The 27,837-nt window shown below is 63.4% G+C and overlaps 5 protein-coding genes across 7 annotated transcripts in view; 3 read left to right on the top strand and 2 right to left on the bottom strand.

Moving 5' to 3' along the window:
- FAM234A (family with sequence similarity 234 member A) overlaps window positions 1–4,066 on the top strand; it is a 31,180-nt gene extending 27,114 nt beyond the window's left edge. Inside the window, exons 6-13 of one of the 2 annotated variants that reach the window (XM_082857474.1) lie at window positions 698–828; window positions 1,058–1,190; window positions 1,345–1,474; window positions 1,824–1,964; window positions 2,222–2,297; window positions 2,435–2,590; window positions 2,829–2,982; window positions 3,070–4,066. In XM_082857474.1, the coding sequence (XP_082713600.1) occupies window positions 698–828; window positions 1,058–1,190; window positions 1,345–1,474; window positions 1,824–1,964; window positions 2,222–2,297; window positions 2,435–2,590; window positions 2,829–2,982; window positions 3,070–3,281 (1,133 nt within the window). In that variant the 3' untranslated portion in view covers window positions 3,282–4,066. The remainder of the gene's footprint in view (window positions 1–697; window positions 829–1,057; window positions 1,191–1,344; window positions 1,475–1,823; window positions 1,965–2,221; window positions 2,298–2,434; window positions 2,591–2,828; window positions 2,983–3,069) is intronic. The other variant, XM_082857475.1, reaches the window with a different exon arrangement.
- Window positions 4,067–5,751: 1,685 nt separating this feature from the next.
- RGS11 (regulator of G protein signaling 11) lies at window positions 5,752–14,310 on the bottom strand (the record flags this gene model as incomplete). Its single annotated transcript, XM_082857139.1, is given in 16 exon segments — window positions 5,752–6,015; window positions 8,804–8,942; window positions 9,028–9,173; window positions 9,175–9,325; window positions 9,404–9,517; window positions 9,636–9,697; window positions 9,780–9,809; window positions 10,741–10,809; window positions 12,014–12,095; window positions 12,260–12,336; window positions 12,548–12,606; window positions 12,728–12,779; window positions 13,411–13,517; window positions 13,664–13,714; window positions 13,791–13,887; window positions 14,248–14,310. Coding segments are annotated over 16 exon segments (1,563 nt in total).
- A 2,461-nt stretch (window positions 14,311–16,771) lies between these two features.
- ARHGDIG (Rho GDP dissociation inhibitor gamma) lies at window positions 16,772–19,022 on the top strand (the record flags this gene model as incomplete). Its single annotated transcript, XM_082857067.1, has 6 exons — window positions 16,772–16,844; window positions 17,914–18,093; window positions 18,171–18,254; window positions 18,506–18,582; window positions 18,664–18,727; window positions 18,823–19,022. 6 exons carry the CDS (start codon window positions 16,772–16,774, stop codon window positions 19,020–19,022), a joined length of 678 nt encoding a protein of 225 aa, XP_082713193.1.
- Window positions 19,023–19,295: 273 nt separating this feature from the next.
- On the top strand, window positions 19,296–22,360 carry PDIA2 (protein disulfide isomerase family A member 2; the record flags this gene model as incomplete). The annotated part of the gene is made up of 10 exons (XM_082857796.1): window positions 19,296–19,588; window positions 20,208–20,414; window positions 20,484–20,617; window positions 20,696–20,833; window positions 20,916–21,032; window positions 21,122–21,247; window positions 21,325–21,522; window positions 21,616–21,736; window positions 21,809–21,990; window positions 22,139–22,360. Exons 1-10 carry the CDS (start codon window positions 19,378–19,380, stop codon window positions 22,358–22,360), a joined length of 1,656 nt encoding a protein of 551 aa, XP_082713922.1. The 5' UTR covers window positions 19,296–19,377.
- A 532-nt stretch (window positions 22,361–22,892) lies between these two features.
- Window positions 22,893–27,837, bottom strand: part of AXIN1 (axin 1) — a 54,456-nt gene continuing 49,511 nt past the window's right edge. The window contains exons 9-11 of one of the 2 annotated variants that reach the window (XM_082857918.1): window positions 26,045–26,152; window positions 24,243–24,410; window positions 22,893–23,614 (exon numbers count right to left, since the gene is read on the bottom strand). In XM_082857918.1, coding sequence (XP_082714044.1) covers window positions 23,488–23,614; window positions 24,243–24,410; window positions 26,045–26,152 — 403 coding nt within the window. In that variant the 3' untranslated portion in view covers window positions 22,893–23,487. The remainder of the gene's footprint in view (window positions 23,615–24,242; window positions 24,411–26,044; window positions 26,153–27,837) is intronic. The other variant, XM_082857919.1, reaches the window with a different exon arrangement.

The following is a 27,837-nucleotide window of genomic DNA, read 5'->3' as shown; positions in this document are numbered from 1 at the left end:
CGGTGTGGCTGAATAGGAAGGAAGGCACGGGTGGGAGGGGGACGCCCCATGAGGAGTCACACTTCACTGTCGTCCCCTCCTAAGTCCCGCCTGTGCCTGCGGCATGGCACCTGGAGGGGCTGGGGGCATTGCTGATGCTCGCTTATTGGGCAGGCCCCGGGGATGGGGTGTGTGGGCCTGGCTAGCTCGAGCCCCGAGACCTGCCTTAAGGCAACAGGCCCTGGTCCTTTTCCGAAGCCCTAAGGAATTCTGTGCCTTGATGCTAGGTTTGGGGGTAGCAGCACTTCCTTTGTAAGTTGTGGTTTTAAGAGTAGGGAGGAGAATAAAGAGCAAGCTGGAAATATTTTGAGAAGAGAAGAATCTGACTAAACACGGGCGTGGGCAGATCATACTCGGGTCACATGCTGTCAGGTCAGGACCTCAGTCCCCGGGTCCGTCCACAAGGCTGCACTTTCATTCTCGTCCTGTGCACGGGGCAGAGGCTGCATGTGTGACCCCAGTGGGCGGCAGGGAGGCCAGGCCCTGCCCATCTGAGGGGGAGGATCTGCGTCAGCCAAACACTGGAAACAGGATGAGAAGAAAGGAGGGGGCTGTGCTGCCCCAAAGTGACGCTGCTGACACGTGCCTATGGGCACCAGGCGGCTACACACGCATGTCTTTTTCCATGGCAGCACACGGGCCCTGTGCTTGGTTTTAGGGGAGACCCTGTGGAGCCATCCCAGCAGCTTCGGGGGGAACGTGTCCGTCCTGAGCCCTCTGCTCCAGGTGCCTGACATTGATGCTGACGGGGTCCCAGACCTGCTGGTCCTCACCCAGGAGGAGAACCAGGTACAGCTCTCGTTCCAGCCACTGGCCTCCCCCGCTGCCCCGAGCTCGGGTGCCTGCAGACCCAGCGGGCACTTCTGGGCCCCCCAAGAGTGGCAGAGAGTGCGCTTCCCACTGGTGCCATGGGCACATCTCTGAGGATGGTGCGGGCGGCCCCACGTCTCCTGGCATCAGACACTATAGGTTCGACCCAGTGGGTGGGCCTGCTCCCCTTCTCCTCCGTGTGCTGCAGGTCAACGGCTACGTCTATTCAGGCGGCACCGGGCAGCAAGTCGGCCCCCCGGGCAGCCTGGGTGTGGACGGGACCAGCGGCTCCATCCTCTATGTCACCAGTGCAGGTGCCCACTACGTCCTCATCCCCTGCGGTACGTGGCATCCGCTGCCCCAGGGCGGCCTCCCTCGTGGGCCTGCTGGCACCTGGGAGGAAGCAGGTGTGGGGCTGGTGGCTCCCGCTGTCGTTCCAGGGACTCGAAGTCATCACCCGCTGACAGGTGACGCAAGGCTCTTCTTTGTTCACAGGCACCTCCCTCTGCAGCCACTCAGTGAAGGGCCTGTATGAGAAGGCCACCGGGAGGGAGAGCTCGCTCAAGAGCGACCCCCTCTGGGAGGGCAGGCTCAACGCCACCTCCCACAGGCTGCAGGAGCACAGGTCGGGGGTGTGGGGGCCTGTGCGCGGGGGCCCCGGGCGCGAGGAGGAGCCGTAGGGCGGGCACAGGGCCCTTACTTTGTGTCAGGTGTCTGAGGTCGTCCTGGGCTCAGACTCAGTAAACCGGCAAACAGAAGACGAATAAAAACGGGGGAGAAGATGGCCCCCCCGCCCCCGGGCTCACTGGTCCCTGCATCCGGTGAGGGCCTTCCTTTTAGTTTGAAACTGGAGAAGTAAGAAAGATGAGGCTGAGCCCTGGGAGCCTGAGGGAAACAGCCCGGCAGGCATCACTGGGGAGGGTCCCGTCCCCAACCCTACCCGGGGCCCTATCCCGTCCCTCCTGCCCATGTAGCTCGGGAGCTGTCCGCTACCTGATGAACGTTCCGGGGAAGGTGGGTGAGGACCTGCTTCTCGTGAGTTCTGAGGCCTGCGTGCTGCTGGACGGGCAGGAGCTGGTGCCCAGGTGGACCCTCGGTGCAGCCCAGGTCCTGAGGTATGGGGTCCTTCTCCAGGGAGCTGGGTACCCCAGCGTGTCCCCTCACCCCCACCCCCACCCCTGGCGGCCCTGGGGACAAGGCCCGTATGCTTCTGGCAGAGGCCACTGCCTGTCACCTGGTGCCACCCTGCCCTTGGGGAGGAGAGTGAGACCCCCTGGCGTCAAAGCTCCGGCCCGTGCAGGTGCAGCCGCAGCCTATCCCAGGTGTCTCCTTCAGAGGCCCGTGTGAGCCCTCCTCTCCACTCTCCTTCCAGAAAACCCATCCTCGGCTACTACAAACCCGACACCCCAGCCATGGTCATTGAGAACGGGACCGGCTCCGAGAGACAGGTTGCGGCACTTGCTCCTGAGTCTCACCTTCGCCCGTAGCTGAGGGAAGCTGGTCTGAGCCGTAGGCTGAGCGGGGACCAGAGGCTTCGGTGAGCCGCCCTCTGGGACGCAACCCTGTGCTGCCCCTCCCTCTGCAGATCCTGCTCCTGGACCTCAGCTCCGGGGCTGTGCTGTGGAGCCAGGCTCTCCCAGGCCTCCCCAGGGACCCGCGGTCCGCCAGCCTTCCCACCGCAGACCACCGCTCCGCCTTCTTCTTCTGGGGCCTCCACGAGCTGGCTGGTGCCAACCAGACGGTACAGTCTTGGGTCCTGGTTTGTGGCATGGGGTGGAGCCGGTGGCTGGGTGAGTGCAGATAGATAGAAGCCATGCAGGGTGGGCAGGAAAAGGGGGTCTGGGCTTTCTGGGAGGAAGTGGGTGCGAGGGGTGGCAGCTGGAAGACAACCGAGAAGGGTCAGGGTCAGGTGGGGAAGGGGGGCGGGAGGTGGGTGTTTTGTGGGATGCCGGCGGACACAGCTCTGGGTGTGGTCCCAGTCAGGAGCGTCCAGGAGGGTCAGCCTCATGCCCCCGCTGCACTCCCTGCAGGAGCCCGGAGCCGCCGGGCACCACCTGTACATGTTCCACCCCACGCAGCCCGGAGTCCTGCTGGAACTGGCCAACATCTCCACCCCTATTGTCACCTTCCAGGGTGAGTGCGCCCCGCATGGGCCCGGGCTGCCAGCCATGGGAGGCCTGTGCTGGCTGGTCCCGGGACCTGATGGCCATGTCCCCACAGTGGTTCTGCTTGAGCCGAGCCGCCACGCTGCCTACATTCTCCTGACGGGCCCGGCCAGCCCGGATCCACCCGGCCTGGTCTCTGTGGCCAAACACAAGGTGCGGGACCTCATCCCGAGCAGCAAGGTAGTCCGCCTGGCTGAGGGTGGCCCCGACAGTGACCAGGCCGTCAGGGACCGGTTCTCTCGCCTACGGTACCGGAACGAGGCCTAGACGTAGTTTGGCCAGAGCCCGAAGTGGAGGTGGCTGCTGAAATTTCACATCCGGGGAAGTCAGCCCTTCACTGGCTCGGTCTGCACGCCGACTCCCGACCTGGTGACCTGGCGACGCTCTCCACTGGGCCCGTTACCCCAGGGACGTGCCAGGGCCTTTCCCCTCTCCAGCCAGCATGCCAGGTCCTCACTCAGGTCCCCACTCCGAGCCCCACCCAGGTCTCCCTGGGCAGAGCCTGTGCTGGCAGCAGCTCACCCTCACTCCTCCATGCCTGGCCAGAGCCTTGGCTGCAGAATCCCCTCCCTCTTTCTGTCTGAGCCTTGCCTTCTCTGCACTGTCTCCCTGGGGTCGTGGAGCTCAGAGGGTGGTGGGCCCTGGTGGCTTGACGCAGGCCCACACCCTGGTGTGGTTGGTGGTAACTCGCCCTGGAGAGCCCATGACAGGGCCCATGAGGAATGGGTCCTGGGAGGATGTGACGGATGGGCTGCCTTGAGCTGTGAGTGTCCCGAGGACCTGGCCCCAGGATGTGCCCTGGGGTCAGCGTGCACCCCTGGGTACACACTGGAGCTCCTTGTCCCTCAGGGATCCCTGCACCCCTGGGTGTAGCCAGCGGCCCCTCCTTCCTGGTGCTTGGACACCCCCCCACAGTCGGTGTCACCTGATGCAAGACTCACCTCTGTGCCTTGGTCACCCCAGACCCGCCTGGTGCTGTGGGACTCAGCCGTGCCCGGACAAAAGCAAGCAGCCTGATGACCGTGGGTGCCTCGGGAAGAAATCAGAATAAACACTGGTTTTGCACTGTCTGGAAAGCCCCATGTGTGCCTGTGTTTGTCTGCTGGATCAGTGGGAAAGGCTGCTGGGGAGGTGAGGCCAGCACCCACACCACCCAATCAGAGACTGGGAGCGTCCAGCACGGCCTCCAAGTGCATCTCAGGTCTGTGGTTCCCGCCCTGCTCACCCACAGCAGGCTAGGAACCCAGCCTGTGGGCACTCTCCCACCTGGGACAGGCAGGGGGTCCCCCCCAGCACCTGTGTCCTCCAGGACTGAGCTCTGGTAGCCGCCCAGGCAGCAGGAGCCCAGGGGGCTTCAGTGAGACAAAGGTTTGGGTTACCAAAGTGATGGGGGCTGTTGTGGAGAATCCTGCAGGAATTTCCTGAAGGCGCTTACGTGTGACAAGCCTGCTTCCAGAACCAGGTCTGTTTCTCCTTGTGAAGGCCTGGGAGGCAACAACAAGGCTGAGGTTGAGGGGTTGGATTCCGTGTCCCTGTGAGAAGCCACCCAGGCCCAAGGGCCCAGGTCTGGGTCCACAGCGGAGGATGGAGGAGCCGGCTCTGGGCAGGGACCAGCCTTTAGGTTCCAGGATGATGTGCAGGAGTTTGGGGTCTGGGCCGCCCCGGAGACAACCTCACCAGTGCACCCTGGACTTGTAAATAAAGCCCGCACTGTGCTCCCTGTCACTGTGATTGATGTCTTAGGGCACAGCTGACCCTGGAGAGGCTGGGTTCAACACCAGACAGCCTCCTGGACTCTGTGCTCACTCTCCCCTGGAAGACTCAGGCATCCGTGTGCCACCAGAGCACAAGCTCCCCACTGTCTCCCCAAGTCTGCAGCCTGAGCCCAGCCCAAGGCCTACAGACCCCACACAAGGGATCCTCCACCCACTGCCTCTGACACCTGAACTTCCTGTTGTCCTTCACCACCTCCCTCACCAGTGCATTCCTCACCCACACGCCACACGTGCATGCACACCCACCACAAGCACACCCACCACATGTGCACCCACCACGATTTGGACCACAGCAGGACAGGCTCAGAGTGAGGACCCAAAGGTCTTTTATTTCTGCGCTGGGAGCGGGAGGGTGTGGGCAGCCCTGAGGGAGGGGTGGCGCTGCCCCAGCTGAGCCAGTCTGGCTGTACTCCCAAAGGAGCAGCTGAGTCTCGGGGGGCCCTCGGAGTGGGGACTCCCTGGTGTCTTTCCCCAGAGGCTCTGCCGCCCTGGCTGTGAACCAGGGCTGGCTGTTGGAGGAGCAACGATGTTGGAGCCATCTCTGTACAACACCGGGGAGAAGCCATGGGCCTCGGGTGGCCACGGAGGCGGAGAGGCCACGGCCCAGTGGGAGCAGCACCTCCCCCTGCATGCCCACGCGCCCTGCTGGCAGCCACCTGACTATGAATCTTGCCCGGGGAGTCACCAGCGGGGTGGGAACCGGCGTGGAATGCCAGGTGTGCTGCCATCTTGTCTCAGTCCAGGGCACCCCTGCCCTGGGAATCAGCACCCGAACAGCCCCTTCTGGGGGAGGGTGTGACAAGGGGAAAGGTGGAAGCCACAGAGGTCGGTGCCCCCGTAAGGCCGGGCGCTCGGGGTCTGAGGGGACTCCCGCGCCAGGGAGTCTCAGTGGCTGCAAGGACCCTGGGCAAGAGGAGTTGATGAGGGCAAGATGGCCCCATTCTGCTCGTGCCCAGGCCCACCTAGGCCTCCCCGTCACCACCCGAGGGCTCCCTGGAGGCAGAGGCAGGAAGGAGAGCAGGGCTGGGGCTGGAATGGCGCGGCTTCCGCATGAACGGGAACACCCTGTGGAGACGAAGGGGCCTGAGCACAGGGCGCCACCCCCGGCATCCCACCTGCCTCCCTGGGCACCACCTGGCTGACCGTCGCTTGGTCTCCGGGGGCACCACGGCCTCCGCCAGCAGGTCTTTGTACAAATCCGACTTCAGGAACCTCGGGTAGGAGTCCTGCAACAGACAGCATCTGGGCCTGATCCCTTCCCACTCCTGGTCTCAGCCAGCACTGCCCATGCTCCTCCAAGGGCGGGGCCCACAGTGGACTGGGCCGGAGCAGCCTCCCCAGACCAGCCCAAACCGGGTCGGGCTCAGGGAGACCAGCCCCCAACCACGCAGGAGCCTGGTGCCCACACGGGGAGTGAACGTGGCGCCTCCTGCGACAGGGAACCGGTGTCACTGGTTCTTGCAGACGCACAGAGTGAGGCTGGGCATGTGGAGCGGGACAAAGGCAAGGTCGACAAATCCACGGGATTCAATAAAGAGGGACAGGAATCTACGAACCCAGGTGCTTATGTTTTAAAAAGAAAAATACACATTTTAAATTGTTAACTTCTGGTGGAGGGACAGGGGTATAAACAAGATTTAGTTGAGTGTACTTCGTAGATTGGATTTTGAAGCTGTGTAGATATTTTATGTAATTATAAAATAAATAAGCAACCCCCAAACACTGAAGGGGGACAAGTGAAGCTGGGCGTCCAGCGGGCGACACCACCCTAGCCACACGTAACTGAGTGTCCAAGGGGCATCTGAGGGGCTGTGGACAAAGGACCGAATAAACAAACAGTAAACGACTGTCAGGCACTGTGAATGGTAGTGTCGTGCTGCTCAGCTGAGCTACTGAGTGAATCTCGAGAAAAAGCAAGTGAGTGATTATGTTGGCACCACTGAAAACCCAGATGTTCAGTAGGGGAGTGAGGAGAGAGAGAGAGAGGCCAAAGAGGTTAAGGAAACTCTATAATCCTGATTCCGAATTAGAAGTATCAGTTTGAACTCCTGGTATGTTTTATTTAAAACACGCATTTCCTGATTCTGTCCACTGAAAGTCCTGGGAACCATGACCACCCCTGGCACTATGACGGGTCTGATGTGCAGGTCATGGTTTCTGAACACCACCCCCGAGGGAGGGCTGAGGGCCCGAGGAATGGCTGGCTTTAGGTCTGGAGTAGGACAGCCCCTTAGAAAGCTAGGAAGCACCATAGATTTCGGACACGTCACAGGACTCAAGAGCAATCAGCCGGAGAGGGTGGGACCTCTGCACATCCCATGAGACAAGGACTGAAAGGGATTGAAACCCATCAAATATGGTCAAAACGTGAATTTACAATGGTATTAAAAGCATCCCAACCTCACTGACTACCCTTGGCAGATACCAGGGGTCCAACTGCTTATTTTGAAAAGCGGTACTTAAAGAAGGAATCAAGGGACTTCCCTGGTGGTCCAGTGGTAAAGAATCTGCTTTCCAATGCAGGGGACGCAAGTTTGATCCCTGGTCAGGCAACTAGGATCCCACAAGCAGCAGGACATCTAAGCCCACGTGCCACAACTCCAGAGCCCATGCACTCTGGAACCCGAGCGCCGCAACTAGAGAAGAGAAAACCCACACGCCACAACTAGAGAGAAGCCCGTGTGCCACAATGAAGACCCGATGCAGCCAAAAAAATTAGGAAAAAAAATATTTAAAAACAATTATGTTTAGGACTTCCCTGGTGGTGCAGTGGTTAAGAATTCACCTGCCAACGCAGGGGACACGGGTTCAACCCTGGTCTGGGAAGATCCCACATGCCGCGGAGCAACTAAGCCCATGCGCCACAACTACTGAAGCCCGCGCACCTAGAGCCTGTGCTCCGCAACAAGAGAAGCCACCGCAATGAGAAGCCCGCTCACCGCAACGAAGAGTAGCCCCCGCCCGCCACAACTAGAGAAAGCCCGCGCACAGCAGCAACAGACCCCAACGCAGCCATAAATAAATAAATAATTATGTTTAAAGGAGGAATCAAGCCTCGGTCCTGCCTTTCCTCTATGATCGGTACCACTGGGCCAGCAACGAGCAGAGAGAGGAGGCGTCAGAACAGGGAGGCAGTGATGGGTTAGAACATCCCATACCCTCATGAAATCATGGATCTGGGCCAGACTGTCAAGGCTGCTTTCACCACAAAAGAGAGAGAGCTGGACTGACATCCCTCCTGAGTGGAGAACACATCGGACACTACCTCTGAAGTAACTATTCCCGACCAAACCGAACCAACAACAACAAAACTGAAAACAATCTGATCAAGGAACACAGTGTCCACAGAAGCTGGAGAAAGGAGGACGGATTCTCCCCTGGAGGCTCCAGAAGAAACCAGTCTGCTCTCACCCTGATCTCAGCCCCGAGACCCCATCAGGCTTCTACACTCCACAGCACAGAGAATAAGCAGCAGCGGGAAACTAGCCTGAGGTCACGTGGGGAAGGGGACGCGACTGGCCACTCGAGGGCATTGAGTAAATACTGTTGGTGTTTCGCGTGTGATGCTGGCCTCTGCAGCCATGTTGAAAGGGAAGCGGTGGCCGTGTCCTTTAAGGGAACTTCCTGCAATACCTACAGACAGGAAGTCTGGAAATGGCTTTAAAGTCGCGGGGGGGCGGGGTGGTGTGTGGTAGGCCACTGGACAGGATGGACCGTGAGTCCAGATAGGCCCCGAGTCGACAGTTTGTGAAGGTGGGCTGTAGGTACGTGGGGATTCGTCATTTACTTTTTGTTCATTTTTGACCTTCTCCATGTTAGAACACTTTACAACCACGGCCGGACAAGCCCTGCAGCCGCCCTGAGCCTCGGTTTGCTGCTCTGTGAGGCGCGGTGTGAGCTGCGGGACTAAGCTGCGGACCAGCCTCTGAGCTGTGGCCACTGAAGCCACCTGACACCGGCTTGGGGCGGGGGGGGGGGGGGGGGGGGGAGGGCGGCGAGGGAGGAGGTGCCTACCTTCTTCATCAGCATGTAGATATGCAGCTGGGCATCGTCCAGCACATGGCGGTGCGGCCGGCCCAGGCCCACCAGCGTCCGCTCCATCGTCCGGCTGTCAATGTTGACCCAGCGGGCAGCACCGGGGGCCAGGAACTGCCTGGCATGGGAGAGAGGAGCCCCGGTGGGTCTGGGCCATTTGGGCTGGCCGCTGCCCGCCCCCCGCCCCACCCTGCGGCACTCACTGGTACACAGCGTCCACCAGGGCGGGGACCTGGGCCTGCCCTCCGTGGCGCAGCTCCTCACAGGCCTCCCAGAAGCTGAGGTTCTCAGCTGGGGGTCCGGGCACGGGGTCAGGCCCACCCCATGCTGGTGGAAACCTGGGGGGGGGGGGCTCGAGCAGGGAGCAGGGGCGGGGGCTTCTCACCACTGAACTCTTTACTGAGAAAGTCCATGAAATGGGCCCGTCCCACAGGGTCTTCCAAGAGTTCCCGGAAGCTGAAGGCCCACTGCTCCACACGGAGCCTTGTGGGCACGGCCGCGCTGGGGGAGGGGCGGGTGGGTCAGGAGCACGAGGAAGGCAGGGGCACACCTGCAGCTCCTGGCCCACCCCGGGCTCACCTGGGTGCATTCATGGCCCAGTAGGTATCGTTGTCTGTGACCCAGGGGTTGCTGGGCAGGCACCCCGACATGATGGGGTCGTGCGGCCCACGCTGGCTGCTAAATTTCAGGTACCTGGGGGTGGAGGGTGGTGCCAGGGCCAGTGCAGGGAGTGCTGTGGGGACGAGGGCACTGGAGGAAGGGTTTGGGCTCTGGGCTGAGGGTCTCCAGCCACCACCCCCATCCCACTCACGCCTCGAGGCAGACGGAGGACTTCACCCGGGCCCTGCCCAGTGCCTTTCGTAAGCACTCGACCTAAGATGGGAGACCTGTGAGGCGCGCCGGGGCTGGGAGCCACCAGCCCACCCCTCCCCTCCCTTCTGCCCCCAGGACCTACCTCCCGCCTGTAGAAATCCACGGTCTTGGTCTGGAAGGGGCCGGTGGGCTGCAGTTAGAAGGCAGGTCCCTATAGGGACTGACATCCCACCCCTGCCCTGCCCTCCGGAGCCCTGGCCTCTAATGCAGGGGTCTGACTTTCCAGGACGCCTCCTGGGGCCTCAAGTCTGGACGTTTCGGGGTGTTCACCAAGCCCTCAGGTGCTCAAAGTTGCCTTGAGTTTCCCCAACTGTCACTATTTCATGTTTTCAAATGTACTGAAGGGAAGGGAGGGCAGACAGCACCCTCAGGATGCTTGTGGTGCCAACCTCTCCTCTCAGCTATCTGCGTGACTTTGCTGGAAATCACAAACCTGTGACCGTGAACTATGATTTTGAAGTCAGGAAGATGTTTTCTCAGAAAAGTACTAGATGACTCCGCTCTATGTTTTGGGTGTCGTGGGATCTGACCGAGGACTCTGCTGCTACAAAGTTCGGACACGTGTCCTGGTCCAATTCCATCCAGTTTGGAGGCTTTGGAGGCGCATGGTTCATTCGGCCCTGGTTGCTCGGGCCCGTGGCCCTGCTCGCCACCCCTCCAAGTCCCCACAGACCCTGATGCTGCCCTAGCCTGGGGGAAAAGACCCCCTCCCCCCATAGGGTCTACTGTACTTACTTGCACCCAGGGCAGCAGGTGGGAGGTGAGAGAGAGCGAGAGTTAGCAGGGGGCTGGGAGTCGGGGCAGTGAGCTGGGGAGCAAAGCAGGAGACTTGGAGTGACTGAATCATGGGACATTTGGATGGACAAGTGGACAGGTGGGTGGGCAGCCCCCAAGCAGTCCCCTAGTGGTGGAGTGGGTGGAGTGGTGGGGTAAAGTGGCAGGGGGGGAGGTGGAGGGGTTAAGGGAGGTGGGGGCACATGGAGCGGAGGGCACTGTGCAGGGGTGGGGAGTGGGCTGGGGGTGTGTGCATGCAGGGTCCTCACCATCTGCACTCGCCCAGCAGTGCAGGAATTCCGCTCTGGACCTTGCTCCAGCACGCTGGGGACCCCGGGCTGCAGAGGGGGGATGAGATGAAGCGGGGGCACAGCTCATGCAGGCTGCTGAGACCCTCCTAACCCCATACACTGAAGCTCTGCGCCCATGTCAGGCCCTAATGTGGAAACATGCTCAGGGGAACTCGGGACCTGTATGCTCTCTGCCCATCCCCACCCCAGGGCACCCTCCCTGTCTAGCCCACCCTGGTCCCCTCTCCAGCCCCTCACCCAGCTCCTGGCTCCTAAAGCGAAGTCTGTGACCTGCCCCCAAGCCCCCCGTTCTTCCTCGCCTCAGCCAAACTCACCTCCGAGCTCCTGGCTGCTCAGGCCAGAACCCCAGCCCTACCTGAGACAGCCCCTCTGGCCGCACCTCGTCCTGACCACCCCGTCCCCAGACACACATGACTCCCCGGAGGCCACGGGCGCCATTACTGGTCCCTCCACAGGACCACCGCCGGCCCTCAGCCCACTGCTCAGCCTTGGCCACACCCACTCCACCCTCAACGCCTGAGACCCCATGACCCTCAGGTGGAAGATTAAGGGTCATTTTCCCAGAGGCACTACCCACACCTGATGAGGTAATCAGGCCCCTGGGTTCCTCTCTTTTTTTTTTCATGGAGTATTTTCCCCCGGAGCTTCTATTCATGGTCCGCTGTGACTGCCCCTCACAGCATACATCTGTGTCTACTGGTCTCTCCACTGCCCCACACAGTAGGGGGACCTCAACCCACCTGCCAGGCCCACGGATCTGGGTAAGGCCTGACCCCAGGCCAGCACCCCAGAAGCTCTTGGCCTATGACCTCAGTCCCTCATGCTGCAGCTAAGCCTGCCCCCACTCACCTCCCCCAACCCCAAGGGCCTTCAGGTGCCCCCACTCACCTCCCCCCACCCCAAGGGCCTTCAGGTGCCCTCACTCACCACCACACACCCCCACCCCCACCCCACCCAGGGCCTTCAGGTGCCCACATTCTGCTTCCTTAGACCCAGAGAGAAGCTGCTGTGTCCTAGTCTGTGGGTGGGGGCAGCTCAGGCCTGGCCTTGTGACCTCTGGGTTCTCATGAACCACAGAAAAAGAACTTCCTGTCACCTGACAGGATCCCTAAAAGCATGTCCTTCCCAGGGGTCAGAAAGCAGGTCCTCCTCAACGAGCACCTGAGGAGGCACACTGACCGCTAGCAGGACTCCGCTGCTGTCCAAGGACCACCCCCCACAAGGGGCTCACCGGGGGCCTGTTCACCAGCCAGTACGTCTGCTCCTGGCATGCGATGACCAGCCTGTCCCCCTTCCTGCGCTGCTTAGCTGCCCTGGGGGGGGTAGGCAGAGCTGGGGGGACACTGTACCCACCACCTCACCCCCCACTTCAGGCCGAGGCCTGGGCAGGCAGCCAAGCCTGGATGCGCTGTTTCTGGTCCCAGGGCTGCCAGTGCCTGGGCTGGGGGCGTGCGGGGCATGCAGGGCGTGGTCTCACCACAGCTGCTCTCTCGCCTGCATCACTACCAGGTCCCACGTGTGGCTGATCTTCCTGTGCAGCTGGTCATAGTGCTCCTGCGGAGTGTTGAGGTCTCCAGCGGGAAACTCCCTCCGGTGCCCAGCTCTGGGGTGTGGACTCCCCACCTCCCCTCTGAGACCACCTAGGGTGTTTGTGCTTGTGTATGCACAGCACCCTGGGGTCTGGGCTGTGTGCTCTAGGGCCACAAGTAGGGACTGGGTTCCTCTGGCTGGATTCAGCCTGGGAGGGGTGGGGAGGGTGTCCCACCTTTTCATGGTCAAACAGGCCCCCCCGCTTTCGGATGTTCTTCTTGGCCAGGTAGATGGCTGGAAGGACAGGGCACAGGTTGCAGAGGAGCAATGTCAGCTCCCCCTCCCCTGTGGCACCCCACCTGCAGCCACCAGTCCTGGGAGTTTGTCCCTGGCTAGCCCACCCCTCCTCACTCACCGTAGTCCAGCTCAGCGGCTGGCCACAGGGTGCTCATCCAGAAATAGGGCGTCTGGTGTGGTGCAAGGACAAAGGCATCTGTGACCTTCTGGGCCTTCCCCGCCCCAAGAGTCATCCCCACCCTCTCAGCTCCCTTGGGAGGAGACTGGGCTGGCTGGGGGGTATCTTCCCACTGTCCCAAGGCTCAGCTGACCATCCACCATTCCGTCCACCTGGACCGAGCTGCGCTTGGTTCACTGACTCTGGGCTCCCTGCCCAGGCCCAGGAGGTAGTTGTAGTGCTGGGGGGGTGGGGACTGAGGGCAGGCCCTGCCAGGGTCCCTGGTGTGGCCAGGGAGGGCAGGAGGGGGGGCTCCATCATGATTGAGGACGCACACTGAGGTGCAGGGATCCTGTCCTTAGGCCCCTTCTTCAGGGCTGGGGCCTAAGGACCCCGGGTAAGCTGGTGGAGTCCTCTGCAGGTACTACCCCTTATGGGGCCCTGCTAAAGGTCCCTCCCCTTAACTTGGTCTTTCTGTCACAGGGACGCTTCCAGTCCAGGCCTTTTGGGGAGGGGGCAGTGGACCACAAGATCTGCGGTGACATCACAGGTCCTGCTCCTGCCCCAGCCCCACCCCTTCCAGGAGTGTCTGCCAAGGCGCTGCCTGGTGGGATGGGTCCTACCTGCTCCCAGTTGAGCCTGACCTGAAACCTATAGGGCGTTTCATCCAGCCGGAGCTCGAGGTGGCAGGGGTCTCGCAGTGGGTATAGGTAGCCATGCCGCACTAGGAGGGTGCCCAGGTGCAGGGCCTCTGGGGAGCAAGGTGGTGAATTCTTAGTGGGGGGAGCCGAGCCGGGTCCCCCAGCACAGTGGGCTTGGCCCCAGCCCTAGGCCATCAGCACAGCGACCCCAGGGCCGAGTATGGGGCGCAGGAAGAGCAGCGGGCTGACCCCTTACCCTCCTCTGTGATGCAGTACTTGTGGATCAACCACTCCATGACGTCGTTGCCTGCATAGCAGAGACTGGGGTAGGGGGAGGCCGAGGCAGGGCCGGCACACCCCTCCCCGCCCCTGCAACACCTCACCAGTCACTGCGTGAGGAATGACGGTGATGAGCAGGCGCTGGCTCCGCATCTTCACGCCCTGGTCGGGGTCCTGCATACTCACGACCATCCGCTCCATCTGGGCAAAGGAGGTTGAGGGCCTGCGGTGGCCTCCTCCCCCACCCCCATATCCAGATGCCCCGGAACAGCCCGGGATGCGCCGGATCAGTGTGCTTGAAGGAGATTAACGCTCACTGATGGTGGGATTTCAGGCCGTGGCTGACCGCGGAGGCGAGGGGGGGCGCGAGCGAGCCGACCCCAACCCCGGGGTCTCCGCCGCCCCACCCCGCTCACACAGTGCCATCGCCTCAGACCCGCGTCCACACTCGCGCGCTCGCGTAGTGTCCACACTCGCGAGCACCCGCACTCACTCCTCTCCTGCCCCTCCCGGCCTCGCGTGTCGGGAAATCGTGGGGGGGGGCGGGATCCCGGCACCCACCTTGCTCAGATGCGGCCTCTGCGCACGGGGTAGCCCGCCGTGGGACGCGGGGCCGGCGGCCATGGCTGAGGCAGGCCCAGCGGGGCGAGGGTGTCCGGCCGCCCCGCCCCGCCCCTCCCCTCCCCTCGCCTCCTCTCCCGGGCCGCCGCCCCGCCCGCGAGTTAACCCTCCGCAGCGCGGGGTCTGGGGTCTGGGGACGCGCGTCCGATCATCCACCTCGAGCAGGATCCCCTCACGTCACGAGAAACCGAGGCCCGTGCCCGCGGGAGCTTGCCTGGAGCTTCGAGAGGGGGCTTGGACCCACCCGGACAGCGTGGGAGGAATCAGCCTCTGCTGGGACGGCGGTGGGGGAGGCTCAGAGGTGGGGTGGGAACTCAGGGAAAGGATGGGGACTCAGAAAAGGGGAGAGGGGACTTGTGGGGAAGGAGGGCTGGGGTGGAGGATAACCGTTTAGGGTCACTGTAACCCCTCCCCCATACCCACCTCCTGTATGGCGCCCCAGGATGTGGGCGACCAGTGGTTCAGGGGCTGTAAGGTCTGGGTGAGGGGTCGAACTGCCCTAGGAGTGTGTCCCTGCAACTGTGACACTGTCCCTGCTGCATGCAGGTGCTACCGGGCTGGTATGACACTGCGTGGCTGCATAGGTGTGCTGGGCAGGGGCCCTTGAGGCCTGGGGAAATATGGCAGGCAGCTCACTTCCCCTCTGCTGCACCGATGATGCCTGGGGCACCAGTTGGGGAACAGACAGAGACCCCACCCGGGTTACCCCGAAACTGTGGGAGACTGTGGGAGGGGGCTTTACTGGGAGAGAAGGTCTCAACACCTGCCCCCCAAGATTCGTGGGCAGCCTCTGGGCTCAGGGCCCAGCCTGGCCGTTTCTCTCCCTCCTCCAACAGCTTGGCCACCCACACCCCTTTTGTTGGGGCCATTTTAAAGTGGTGCAAACAGGTCTATTTCTGATTTTTAGGTGCTTGGGGCAGGGCAGGATGTCGGGGTTAGCCTTTGGCCAGAGCCTCCGACATGGCCATCTGAACCCATTTCCACTGCAGGCAAAGCCATGTCCAGGCTGAGCTGGGGCAGGGGTACTGGAGGGGTGTTCTACCCTTCCCAGGTGCCATTCTCCCTTACATGCCAGTGAAATTCTCTCACCCAGCCCCACCCACACAGGTGGGGTCAGGCTGGCACCAGGCCTGGCTGTCCTCTCTTCATGGATGGGCTTCTAGAGAGGCTGAAGGCCCCCAGAGGCCAGAGCTATCCCCAGCCTGGGGACAAGTGGCTTCCCTGACCACCCCAGGGAAGGGGCAGCAGGATGTGACCCTAGAAGGGCTGGGCTCCAGCTGGGGAGATCCTGCCTTGGAAACACTGTGGGCAGGTGCGGCTCCAAGGGGGACAGTCCCCACCCTAGCACATGTGCCTCCCTCACCCACGGCCTGCTGGCCTCCTTCTCAGATAGGGGGCTCCTTTGGGCCAGGGCAGATCTGATCCTTGGGTGTCCTCAGAAATGGGGGGGCGGAGGGGTGTAAGGAAGCAGGGGGACTCTAGCTGGTGTTCTGCCTCCCCCTCCACTTTGACCCAGCTGTCCCCAGCCTCAGGTCCAGCTCACCCCTGCCCCTGCCCCGCTGACCCCCATCCACCTATCACAAGGTCTGTTTGGGCATCAAGACCAGAGGCCCCTTCTGTGCACCCCTCTCAGCACTCCACCACCCCGTTCTGTTTCAGATCAGTGTCCTTTTCTCCCCAAGGACGGGGGCCTCTGAGCATAGAGCATGCAAAGACACCTCCACCCCCCGCCACGCTCACACAGCCCAGTCAATAAACACTGGAATAATGGCTGTGTCTCCAGACTGCACCTCACTGTGTGTGTGGACACTGGCCCCTCCGTGCTGATGCCTGTGAACCTCTGGGGTGCGGGGCCAGGAGGCTGTGCATACACACACAGCATCCCCCACCCCCCAAGGCTGGGCAGACTCCAGGAGTCCCCTCTGCCCAGACATAAATAAGCTCCAGCGGGGGTGGGAGTAGGGGGAGGGGGAGGGACTGTCGGGCCCCAGGTGCGGCCTGCGCTGCCTGCAGGTAACGAGAGCCTGGGGACTTGGTGGGGGGGACGCACCTGCTCCACTCGCGCCCCCAGTCCCACCAGCCCCGCCCAGAGGGCTTCCCCAGAGACTCCCCAGACACCGGGCGGCGCCACGGGGTGGGGCAGCCCTGATGGCCAGAGCCGGGTGCAGGCGGGGCGGGATGCTGGGACCGTGACTGCGGCGGCTGTGCGGGGTCCGAGTGCGCCCGCGGCGGGGACGACCGGGTGCCGGCGCCAAGCGGGCGACACGCGCGTCTCTGCGGGGCTGCGCGGGGTCCGCGGAGCGGCTGGGGGCGCGCGGCGCGGGCGCGGCGCTGGGCGCGGGGGGCGCTCCCGGCCGGGATGAGCTCACCGCAGTCGCGCCGGGGCTGAGCGCCGAGCCGGGCGGCGGCGGGGCGGGCGGCGGCTCCTCGGCGGCTCGGCGGCGGGGCCGGGCCGCGGGCCACCATGCTGGGCCTGGACGCGTGTGAGCTGGGGGCGCAGCTGCTGGAGCTGCTCCGGCTGGCGCTGTGCGCCCGAGGTGAGCGGGCCGTGGCCAGGGCGGCCACGTGGGCGGGGGGCTCAGCCCGGGGCGCGGCGGCTTCTCCCCCGCGGAAACTTTGGGGGCGCTCGTGGGGATCTCGCGGCGGGGTCCCCCGGCAGGGCTCTGGCGGGGGTGGGGGGCTTCGTCCAGGCCAGACACTCATGGGGCAAGGGGTCAAGAGTGGGCGGGTCTGTTTGTGAAGACAGGGTAGCAGGGGGGCCCTCTCCCCGTGGGAACCTGCCCCTGAGGTCCCATCTCCCTTGGGTGGGGCTGGGGCTCCTTCAGGGAGGGTGTGGATCCCGGGAAAGACTGGAGCGCAGTGGGCAGGGACTCGGAAAGACCCTGCCCCAAGGCACCATGGGAGCTTCTCCTAGGACTGTGGGAAGGGCTCAGAAAGACCCCTGCGTTAAGGCGCCAGGGGAAGGGGCTTAGCTGACTGGGTCTGGAGGCACCTGGGGAGGTGGCCTCGGAGCATAAGTTGAGGGGTTTAGAGAGAACCACCCCTACCCTTCAGGAGCATTATGGGGAGGAACTCCCAAGACTGTGGGGAGGCATTCAGGGAACGCAGTCCCTGAGCAGGGTGGTGGGGACCCTGAGAGGTGTCCGAGAGCCTTATGGGAATATGGGAAGAGGCCTAGGGCACTGGGGACCCTAGAGAGCAGCGAAAAGGCAGAGCCTCTGCTCTAGAGAAGACCTCAGCGGTCACCACTCTGTAGTGGTGGACCCTATCCCTTGGGGCTGTCCCCCATTTGGGGTCTTCCTTCCCCCTACAGTCAGGGAGGGGCCTGGGATGAATGGGTGGGGCAGGAGGATGCAGCTGGAGCCTCCAGGGATCACCTGCCTCCATCTCTTGGGAGCCTTCTCCACTCCCCAGGCCCTTCCCCAAGAGGCTGGGTTTGGGCGCTGCTCTGCATCTTCTCGGCCCACCCCTCTCCCAGAGCTCTCACCGGACTCCTGTTAAGTTCCTTCCTTTGGGCAGTGGGAGGTCCAGCTGGCCAGACGGCAGGCTCCAGCAAATGCCAGGTCAGCTGGCAGCAGCTGCTCACACACCCTCCCCGACCCCCAGTCCTTCTGACGGACAAGGAGAAGGGGCAGCTGCCGCCAGATGAGGTGCTGGATGAGGCCGTGCCGGAGTACCGGGCCCCGGGGAGGAAAAGCCTCCTGGAGATCCAGCAGCTGGACCCGGATGACGAGAGCCTGGTTAATTACAAGCGGGCGTTGCTGGGGCCTGAGCCGCCTGCCGTGGGTATGCCCATGCCCTGGGCTGGGGTGGGGAGGGTGGGTTAGGGTTAGGGCACCTGTACACTTCTGGTTTCTCTTCAGACCCAAGCCTGCCCAACGTGCAGGTGACCAGCCTGACACTGATGTCTGAGCAGGCCCCAGGGCCCATCACCATGGACCTCACAGGTAACTCCCAGGATGCCTGGTGCAACCCTGAGCCCCAGGCAGGGACCTCACAGGTAACCCCCTCCGCAAAATACAAAGTGATCTTTGGGGTAGAGACCTGGGCTCGTTGCCATGTACCTCTTAGGACCCCCCCATGCCCAATCCCAAGTACTCAGACCTAGACCTCACAGGTACAGGCCCCCCATGGGGGCTCCTGGGGCAGGGTCTCAGCCATCACAGGAGTTCACACTTAGCTGCACTTTCCCTAACAGGGGAGTTGGCTGCGCTGAAAAACCGGGTGTTTGTCCTGAAGGAGGGTGTTGATTACAAAGTGAAGATTACCTTCAAGGTGAGGGAGCTGTCACGAGGGACACCAGCCAGCCACAGGCCCAGCCCCCCCAGGTTCCCCCTAACACCGTCTGTCCTTCAGGTCAATAAGGAGATCGTCAGTGGCCTCAAGTGTCTGCATCACACCTACCGCCAGGGCCTGCGAGGTGAGGGCTGCGTGGAGGGGGCAGCCCAGGGGGAAGGCTCGGGGTGGGGGCCAGTGGGGCAGAGGGCAGCCCCTGACACCCTCGCCCTCCCCCAGTGGACAAAGCCGTCTACATGGTGGGCAGCTATGGCCCGAGCGCCCAGGAGTACGAGTTTGTGACTCCGTTGGAGGAGGTGCCCCGGGGCGTGCTGGTGCGGGGTGCCTACGTGGTCACGTCCTTCTTCACCGATGACGACAGGACCCCCCACCTGTCCTGGGAGTGGGGCCTCCACATCTGCCAGGACTGGGAGAGCTGAGCGCCCCCTGCCCCAGGGCTGTGTTCCCACTTGCGGTCCTGGTCTCCCCCACCTCTGTCAGTCGCTGCAAGGGACCCCTGACCATTCCCCGGCCCCCTCAGTGGCCAGACCCCCCTGCCCTCTGTCCTGTCCCGGGATGTCCCCTCCCCAGGCCTGGCACTGTGCCCTGAACAGTCCTATTAAACGTTGCTCTGTCTTGGTGCCCTCGGTGTCGCCTGTCTGCCTCCCCGCCCCCGGGGTGGGGGGGGCCTCCCAGCCTTATCTTCCCTGCAACCAGGCTTGCGTGCCACGTGGCGGCAGCTGCTTGGCCCCCCACCCCCTTATCTGCCCCTGCCCCGTGGGCCCCGGCACTGCCATGGACGGCCAGCTCCTGCCAGTGCTGCTGCTGCTGCTTGGGGCCTCAGGCCTGTGGGGACAGGGGCCAGGGCCCGAGGGTCCCTTGGAGGAGCCCCCTGAGGAGGAGCCCCCAGAGGAGGAGCCCCCGGAGGAGGATGGGATCTTGGTGCTGAGCCGGCAGACCCTTGGCCTGGCCTTGCGGGAGCACCCTGCCCTGCTGGTGGAGTTCTGTGAGTGCTTGGGGCCGGTGGGGCTGGGAGACCCACAGGGGCCACCTGGGGGGTTCTACCCCCCCATGCCAGGGCCACTCGCCCCCACCGTGCTCCTGGAGCTCTGTCAGAAGATACCCGAGGCACAGCCCTGGGGCTGAGCTGGGCCTGGGGGTCCAGCCTCACAGTGGTGAAGGGCACAGGTGCAGGGGAGACCCACGGTCATTGTCCTTCTACAAACTCTTCCGTAAAGGGCCAGCCAGCATTCAGGCTTGCACATTCTTCCGGGTTTTTACAAGTTTTTCACACGTGAGAGCCATTCTTAGCCGGCAGGCCTCAACAGGCAGATGGCCGGGCGCCGGCCTCAGGGGGCGGCAACGGAAAATTCCTCCTGAATTCAGTCAGGACAGTACTGGCCACTGCCTCCCCAAGCTGGGGCCCTTGAGGAGGCTGGTCTGCGGTGCTTGGGCTCCATATGGCCAAGGCTCAGGTGGGCCCCTGATGAGGGAGGTGTGGACAGGACATGCTTGCTCCCTGCTGGGCCTGACTGGCCCCAAGGTCGGCCAGCTCTGGCCGGGCGGGAGCAGGGGCTGCGGCTGGGGCCATGGAGGCCTGGGGCACTCATGGCCCTGTCCCCCAGACGCCCCGTGGTGTGGGCACTGCAAGGCACTGGCCCCTGAGTACAGCAAGGCGGCTGCCCTGCTGGCAGCAGAGTCGGCCAAAGTCAGGCTGGCCAAGGTGGACGGGCCCGCGGAGCCAGAGTTGGCCGAGGAGTTTGCAGTGACAAAGTACCCCACGCTCAAGTTCTTCCTTGACGGGAACCACACGCACCCGGAGGAGTACACTGGTGCGGGGAGTGGGCATGGGTGGGTGGGCGGGTGGCAGGGCTGGCCCAGGCTGACGGGAATCTCTGCAGGCCCCTGGGAGGCCGAGGGCATCGCTGAGTGGCTGAGGCGGCGGGTGGGGCCCAGTGCCACGAGGCTGGAGGATGAGGAGGGCGCTCAAGCGCTGATAGATGCCCGGGATGTGGTGGTCATTGGCTTCTTCCAGGTGAGCTGGTGGCATGAGGGCCGGGCCTGGGAGCAGGGTCTGTGAGGCCAGTCAGCCTCACAGGCTTGGGCCCCTTAGGACCTGCAGGACAAGGATGTGGCTACCTTCCTGGCCCTGGCCCAGGATGCCCTGGACATGAGCTTTGGCCTCACCAACCAGCCTCAGCTCTTTCAGAAGTTCGGCCTCACCAAGGACACCGTGGTCCTCTTCAAAAAGGTGGGTCAGGCCCAGAGTCAGGGCGGAAGTGGGGGTCGGAGTCAGGGCGATGGCTCCTGCTGACCCACCCGGCACTGTCCAGTATGACGAGGGGCGGGCAGACTTCCCAGTGGATGAGGAGCTGGGCCTGGACCAAGGGGATCTGTCACGCTTCCTCCTCACACACAGCATGCACCTGGTCACGGAGTTCAACAGCCAGGTGAGTGGGGCTGGAGGGCAGATGTGGGTGGGAGCAGAGGATGGGAGGCGAGCGCGGGAGCAGCCCATGAGCGCCACTTGCCCCCGCAGACGTCCCGTAAGATCTTTGCAGCCGGGATCCTTAACCACTTGCTGCTGTTCGTCAACCAGACGCTGGCCCCACACCGGGAGCTGCTGGCGGGCTTCCGGGAGGCAGCTCCCAGCTTCCGCGGGCAGGTACTGGCTCAGCCCACGGGTAAGGGGTGAGGTGGCAGTGGGGAGGCAGGGCGCCCACGCAGACTCCCTGCTGGCAGGTGCTGTTTGTGGTGGTGGATGTGGGTGCCAGCAACGACCATGTGCTCCAGTACTTCGGCCTCAAGGCCGAGGAGGCCCCCACCCTACGCTTCATCAACATTGAGACCACCAAGAAGTACATGCCTGCGGACAGGGGGCCAGTCACCGCCACCTCGGTTGCAGCCTTCTGCCACGCAGTCCTGGGTGGGGAGGTCAAGGTCTGCTGCTGGACTGCCCAGTTGGGGGGTGGGAGTGGGAGCAGTGGCTCTTGGGAGAGACCCCCCAATAAAGCACCTGGCCGGTTCTCCCAGCCTTATCGCTTGAGCCAGGAGGTCCCCCCCGACTGGGACCAGCGGCCAGTCAAGACCCTCGTGGACAAGAATTTCGAGCAGGTGGCTTTTGATGAAACCAAGAACGTGTTTATCAAGTTCTGTGAGTGCAGAGGGCAGTGGGCTAGTGGGCAGCAGCGACCCTGCTGGCTGTGCTGATGCCCCCCTGTCCTAGATGCCCCATGGTGCACCCACTGCAAAGAGATGGCCCCGGCCTGGGAGGCACTGGCTGAGAAGTACAGGGACCACGAGGACATCGTCATCGCCGAGCTGGATGCCACGGCCAATGAGCTGGAGGCCCTCCCTGTGCACAGCTTCCCCACCCTCAAGTACTTCCCGGCAGGGCCCGGTCGGAAGGTGAGGCAAGACCCTTGGTCTGGGCTCAGTCCTTGGTCTGGGCTCAGTCTAGGCTCTTCAGACCTCGGCTGGAGATGCGGTGTGGCCTCGGAGGGCTGGCCTTAGACCCTGGACGGTGTGTCCCCCAGACCCGCCCATCCTTCCTCAGGTGATTGAATACAAAGGCACCAGGGACCTGGAGACCTTCTCCAAGTTTCTGGACAGCGGGGGTGAGCTGCCTGCAGAGGAGCCCACGGAGGTGCCCAGAGCCCCCTTCCCGGTGGGTGTCTCTGTCCCAAGGCTCCAGGTCTCTGGACGAGTCCTCTGGATGCGTGACTGTGACATGGGCTGGGCTGGGCTGAGGGTGCAGCTTCCAGCTGGGTCTCTATGACCCTTTCCAGGAGATGCCAGAAAACACCACGGAGCCCAAAGACGAGCTGTAGTTGCACCGCTGTCAGCGCCCACCTGGGGAGCCGTGTCCCTTGGTGCCCATGGAAGCTGTGGGCTGTGAATAAAGAGCTCTGGTCCTGGACTGTGTGTGTGGTTCCTGAGCAAGGCAGGCCCCCTGGCCCTTGATTTGGGCCCAATCTCAGCCTCCTGGGTCCTTCACATCTTGGATGGAAGATGGGTCCCTGGCTCAGGTCTGAGGCTCCACTGGGGCAGGAAGGGGGAGCATGGCATTGCTGCCGGCTTCAGGCCCACTCTCCCAAGCTCTGCTAGCGTTGCTAAACGGCACCCCCTCCCCGCCACAGAGGCTGGCCTGACTTCCTTTGGTGGCTGGGAGACAGGGCACACATCCCAGGAGCCAGCCGAGGGGCATTCCCACCAGCCACGTTGGACAGGTGCAGTCCACAGCCAGGGAAGATTCAAAAATGGTTTTATTTCATTATTATCCAAGTACCTTTGAAAAGATAATTGTACAAGTCAGCGCATGAAAAACGGGCTTGGGGCAGCCCCTCCCCGCTGGCCCAGGCCTGAGAAATGTACATATTTACATGGGCCCTTAGGAGGAAGGGGCCCGGGACCCGCTGAGCCCACGCTTGGGCCTCGGTGCTCCGTCGCCGGGTCCACACAGTGAGGCAAGAGACAAGCTGTGTTGAAGGCACTCGGTGACATGTACAATGGACAGAGGCCCCACGGGGCCCCCTGCACCCCGGCTCTGGGACAGGCCTGACCAGGGCAGGCCATGGCGGGCGAGTCCCAGAAGGAGAAGCAGAGCCTGTGGGGTGAGCGCCGGGGCGTCCGCGGTTAGCAGCAGGGGGCCGCGGGGGAGGGTCTCAAGGCGGCCCCATGGTGGGCTCCCTGCTGGGTGGGCTCTTGAGTGTCCTGCAGAGGAGTGGGTGGAAGCCTGTGGGACCCCAGAGGGACCCCCCGCCCTCCTGGACACAGATGGACCAAAGGGGCGGCAGCTGTGAGGCGGGCAGCACCTGGCCTTCCGCCAGCAGCCGTGTGTCTGCCACACTCTTGCAACCCGGCATAGGCCCTCGTGGTGCGCAGCGCGGAGGCCAGGCCCGCCCGTCAGTCCACCTTCTCCACCTTGCCGATGACCTTCTCCTCGAAGACGGGCAGCACGGCCCCATCCTCACGCACCTCCTCGAACACCACACCGCATTCGAACTCGTCGCTCACCTTCTTGAAGTAGTATCTGCGGGTGGGAGGGGCGGTGAGGGCGGCAGCGTCCGGCAGTTTGGCGGCCGCCCCTGACACCTCCTGCAGGGCACGCGAGCCGGTTCTGCCCGGTGCCTGAGTGCCGGTGCTTGACACGTGCAGTGACCACATGCAGGGTCCCTGCCCCGGCCTCTAGGTGCTGGGGAGGAGGAGTGGGTGGGCGTGGGGTTTCTGTCCTCTCCACTGGGCTAAAGCGCCTGCACTCGGCCCAAGGCCCCTCCAGTGGCCACAGCAAACCACCCAGGCAGGCCCACAGTGGGCTGACTCCAGCCGAGACCCCATGGGCCCCACCCGACCTACAGAGCCCAATGAGGAGCCTGCAGGGGCTGGTCTCAGGCCGGCAGGGCTGGGCAGCCCAGGGCAGACCTGTGGAGGATGGTTAGGAGGCTGAGACGAGGCTGACTCAGGTCACACCAGCACAGGGATCAACAGACCCTCCAGACCCCTTGCTCGGCCTGGAGCCCTCAGTCACCTGAGATCACCCATGCCCCATCTGTCGTGGGGCTCACGCCGACAGCCCGTGGCCAGACACGTGGAGGCAATGACTCAACGAGGCACGAGCACACAGCACTGTCTCCTGAGCTGACCCCACCAATGCCTCTCACCTGTAGTTGCCTTTCTTGGTCAGCAGCTCCTTGAACTGGCCCAGGGTGACCGCACGGCCCCTCACCAGGGTCCGGTAGGGGATGGGCTCCCCACAGAAATAGTAGGCCACGACGATGCTGTCACACGACTGGGCACTCCCACCGCCTGCCTTCCTCTGCGATTTTGTCCTGGGGGGCAGAGAAGCAGCGGTGACTGCTGGGCCCCAGGCACCCCAGTAAACGACAGAGCAGGGCCTACAGGGTGGGCTGTGCCACGCTCAGAAGTGCCACACATCCACAGGCCCCGACGCCCACCCCACCCACATAGCCACGTCCAGCCCCGGGGGGCTCACCCCACATGGTGCCTCAGCCCAGGTTTCCAGTCCTGCGCCAGCCACAGGCCCTGACCCACGCGGACAGCGGCTCGTCGCCTGCCCGCCAACTGTCCGACCGGCGCCTCGGCCTGCCCACCACCCACGAGGCCCTGGTCTCACTGTGGCTTGAACTGCCTGGTGGGCAGCACCCACTACCCAGACCACGTGAAGTTGGGCGAGCAGGCTTCTCAGAGCCAGAACCCACAGCAGATGCCTCTGCTGGGCTGCATGAGACAGCCAGGCCACAGAACCCGCCACAGCCACCGCCTCGAGGCTGGGCTAAACTGCTCATGTCCTAGTAAAGCCTACAGCCCCAAACTTCAGAAACACCTAGGGCCAGGGACTGGACGAATAGAACTGTGACGGATCCTGACACGGATCTGCCTCATGGCAGAGAGCTTGTCACGAGACCATAAGCAGCAGCCAGCCACACTTCCAGAGACCGCTGAGGCCAGCAGCGCCTCCTGCCCAGGCTGAGGCAGCACCCGTCTCCTCTAGCGTCCTGTCCTGTGACCGCTCCAGAGCTGCGCCGGTGGAGCCTGGCACAGCCCTTGCCTTGGCCAGCTGGGCGTGTCAGTGTCATGTCAGGAAGGCCACCTGAGCTTACAGCAGGCTCTACTCTCCCTGGGGACCCCCCCACCCCGGTGCTCCTGGGCACAGAGCAGGCTGTCACCTCAGCTGTGTGGCCATCCACTGCCTGAGCCAGGCTCCCAGCGCCCGCTTCCCTTCCCTCAGGCCTGCAACCTCAAGCCCAGGCTGTCCTGGGAGCCCAGCTGGGGTTCCTGTGGGGTCCATTCTCTGCAGAAGGGACGCCGAGTCCCTGCTTCTCCAGGGGCCACTGGAGGAGTGACCTATGGGGAGGCCGTGAGCCCCTCAGCACACTCAGCCGGGTGTGATGAAGTACTGTCTGGGGTCAGCCCGGCAAGGCTGAGGTGGGGGCCCCTTCCTTCTTCTCTGTCTTGAGCAGAAGTGCAGGGGCAGGGTGGCCAGCACTGTCTACATATGGCCCTTGGCTCCCCAGTGCCCAGCCTGGCCCACGCATGCCCAGGGAGACGACCCGCAGGTGCCTGTGGTCCACGTGAGAACAGAGCCCGCTTGCTGTGCACAAGTGCCCGGGGCTGACGCTTCCGGTCAGCAGTACCAGGGGAGTCAGGGCTGCAGCCCTGAACCCATCAAGCCAGGCAGGTCGCTGACCAGCGAGTCCCAAGGCCTGGTGGGGACGTGAGGCCAGAGTGCGGGAGGCGAGTGGACCTCCTCTCTGGCCCGTTGGTCACTTGTCACCACGTGGACGGTCAGACGGTTCCTTTGACAGAGATACACTTGCAGACCCAGCTCTTCAGGTGCAGTGCCTGAGCTCCCATCGTGGGTACAGCTGCGCCACTGCAGCACCTGGCCGGCGGTGCAGTATGGCTGGGCAGTACCGGGAAGACCCAGGGGGAGCGCACGTACTCTGTCTCGGAGAGCTCCAGGTCGGACACCGCTGGCACCACGCTCAGCACGGGCGTGCACGCTGGCCTGACACAGGAGCGCCCCCGCTGGATGACCTCCTGCACATACCTAGGGAACAACGGCGTCAGTGAGCCGCATGGGCCTGGGCAGGGCCTCCAGCAGCAGTTGGCGATGACCACAGGAGACCAGCGGGAAGACGGAGCGGGGGCTCCCAAGACGCTCTGTCACCACAGATGAGGCTCCCACTGTGTGCAGTGGACAGGACACCAAAGCCCTCCTTGGGTTGTGGAGCAGGGCGGGAGGATCAGGGCTCCGTCAGGATGAGTCGAGAGGCCGATGCTGCTTCCATCCATCCAGGGTTCCCAGACCCTCATCTGGGCAGAGCCTCGGGCACCGGGAACATGCTGGGGTCCTGTCACTTCATGCACACTCAGAGGAGCCTTCGCCTTCCAAGAGGAGCTGCCCTGGCCTCCTCCCTGGGGTGCAGCTCTTCCTACTCAGCACTCGACACAGACCTGGGCTCTGGAGCACGGCCGCTGCTCCATCTGAAGGGGACTCGCTGCCTGGCAGCTCCTCTCCCAGTGGCCTTCCACCCCGGGGGTGATGCTCTGTGGCCCTGACACAACTTCTACCTTCACTGGCCTGGGTGGAGGTCACCCCACGAGGAGGGCCCAGCTCTCTGGTCTGTAGCCATTTACAAAAGGCCCACGTGCCCTAGACTGACCACCGTGGAGGTGCCAGAGCCGCCCATGTGCTCAGCTCAGCATCACCAGCCAGACAGGATGTGCCGCTGGGCAGGGCCTGTGAGTACGCACAGGAAGAACAGACAGCGGGCAGCAAGGATGATGGGCCAGGAAGCCCCTGCAGGGGGTCCTCACGGCAGGGAGGGTGTCCACACGCCCTGGCCCCCACGGTGGCCCCGCTGCTGCCCCGCTGGCCTCCAGCTTACAGGCTAGCATCAGGCGAGGCCACCTGCACAAGCCTGCTCCCCGGCTCTATGCTGACGAGCGAGATCACGGGGTGTGAGACAGCTAGGCGTAAACATGGTCACCTTCAGTGACCCGGGGGATACATGCGGGCTTCCAGCTATGCCCAAGACGGACGCTGGGCAGGGTCTGCACCCTGACGCCAGCTTCCCCAGAGCAGCACGGACCCAAACACGGTGAGGCCAGACCCCAGATGCCCAGCTGACCGAGGGCAATGGGAGCCAGTAACATCCAAGAAAAACAGTGGCTGCAGTTTGATGACCACACTCCCCAGATTTCCAGGCCCCTCAGAGACCCTGATCCACCTGGGAATCCTGATGGGTCAGCAGGCCCGGGAAAGTGACCTCAAGGGCCGAGCTGCAAGGACCCAGCCTGGAGGGACGACCTGTCCCCCATAAAGGGGAGGCCTTCCTGGCCCCCTGGGGCCACCCTGGCCCTGAAGGCCAAGCAGGGCACAGTGAGGAGGGCTGTGGGGCTGGGGTCTTTCCAGGAGAAGAGTTTACACCCACACACATCTCAGCACCAACGTCCTGCCTGCACATGACATCGGGGCTCCCCTCCATGTAGCTGTGAACCACATGTTTCGGGCCCCCTTCGTGGAGGCAGCTGGGAGCCCCCAGGACCGCCCCCTCCTGGCTCAGCCAGCACAGCAGCCAATGGTCATCTGACCGTGACCTCCAGCAGTCCCAAGGTAAGGGCGAGTGAGCGCATGTGCAGGGCAGTTGCGACACAGGAAGGGCTCCCCCTCCCTCCCCAGAGGGACAGTGTGATGACCACCTGCCCTCCCAGCCCTTGGCCACACAGCAG

This window comes from Leucopleurus acutus (genome assembly GCF_964270905.1).
Source record: "Leucopleurus acutus genome assembly, chromosome: 16".
NCBI classification, from domain to species: Eukaryota; Metazoa; Chordata; class Mammalia; order Artiodactyla; family Delphinidae; genus Leucopleurus; species Leucopleurus acutus.
Note: the sequence above shows the minus strand (reverse complement) of the source record. Positions and strands in the feature narration are given on the sequence as shown.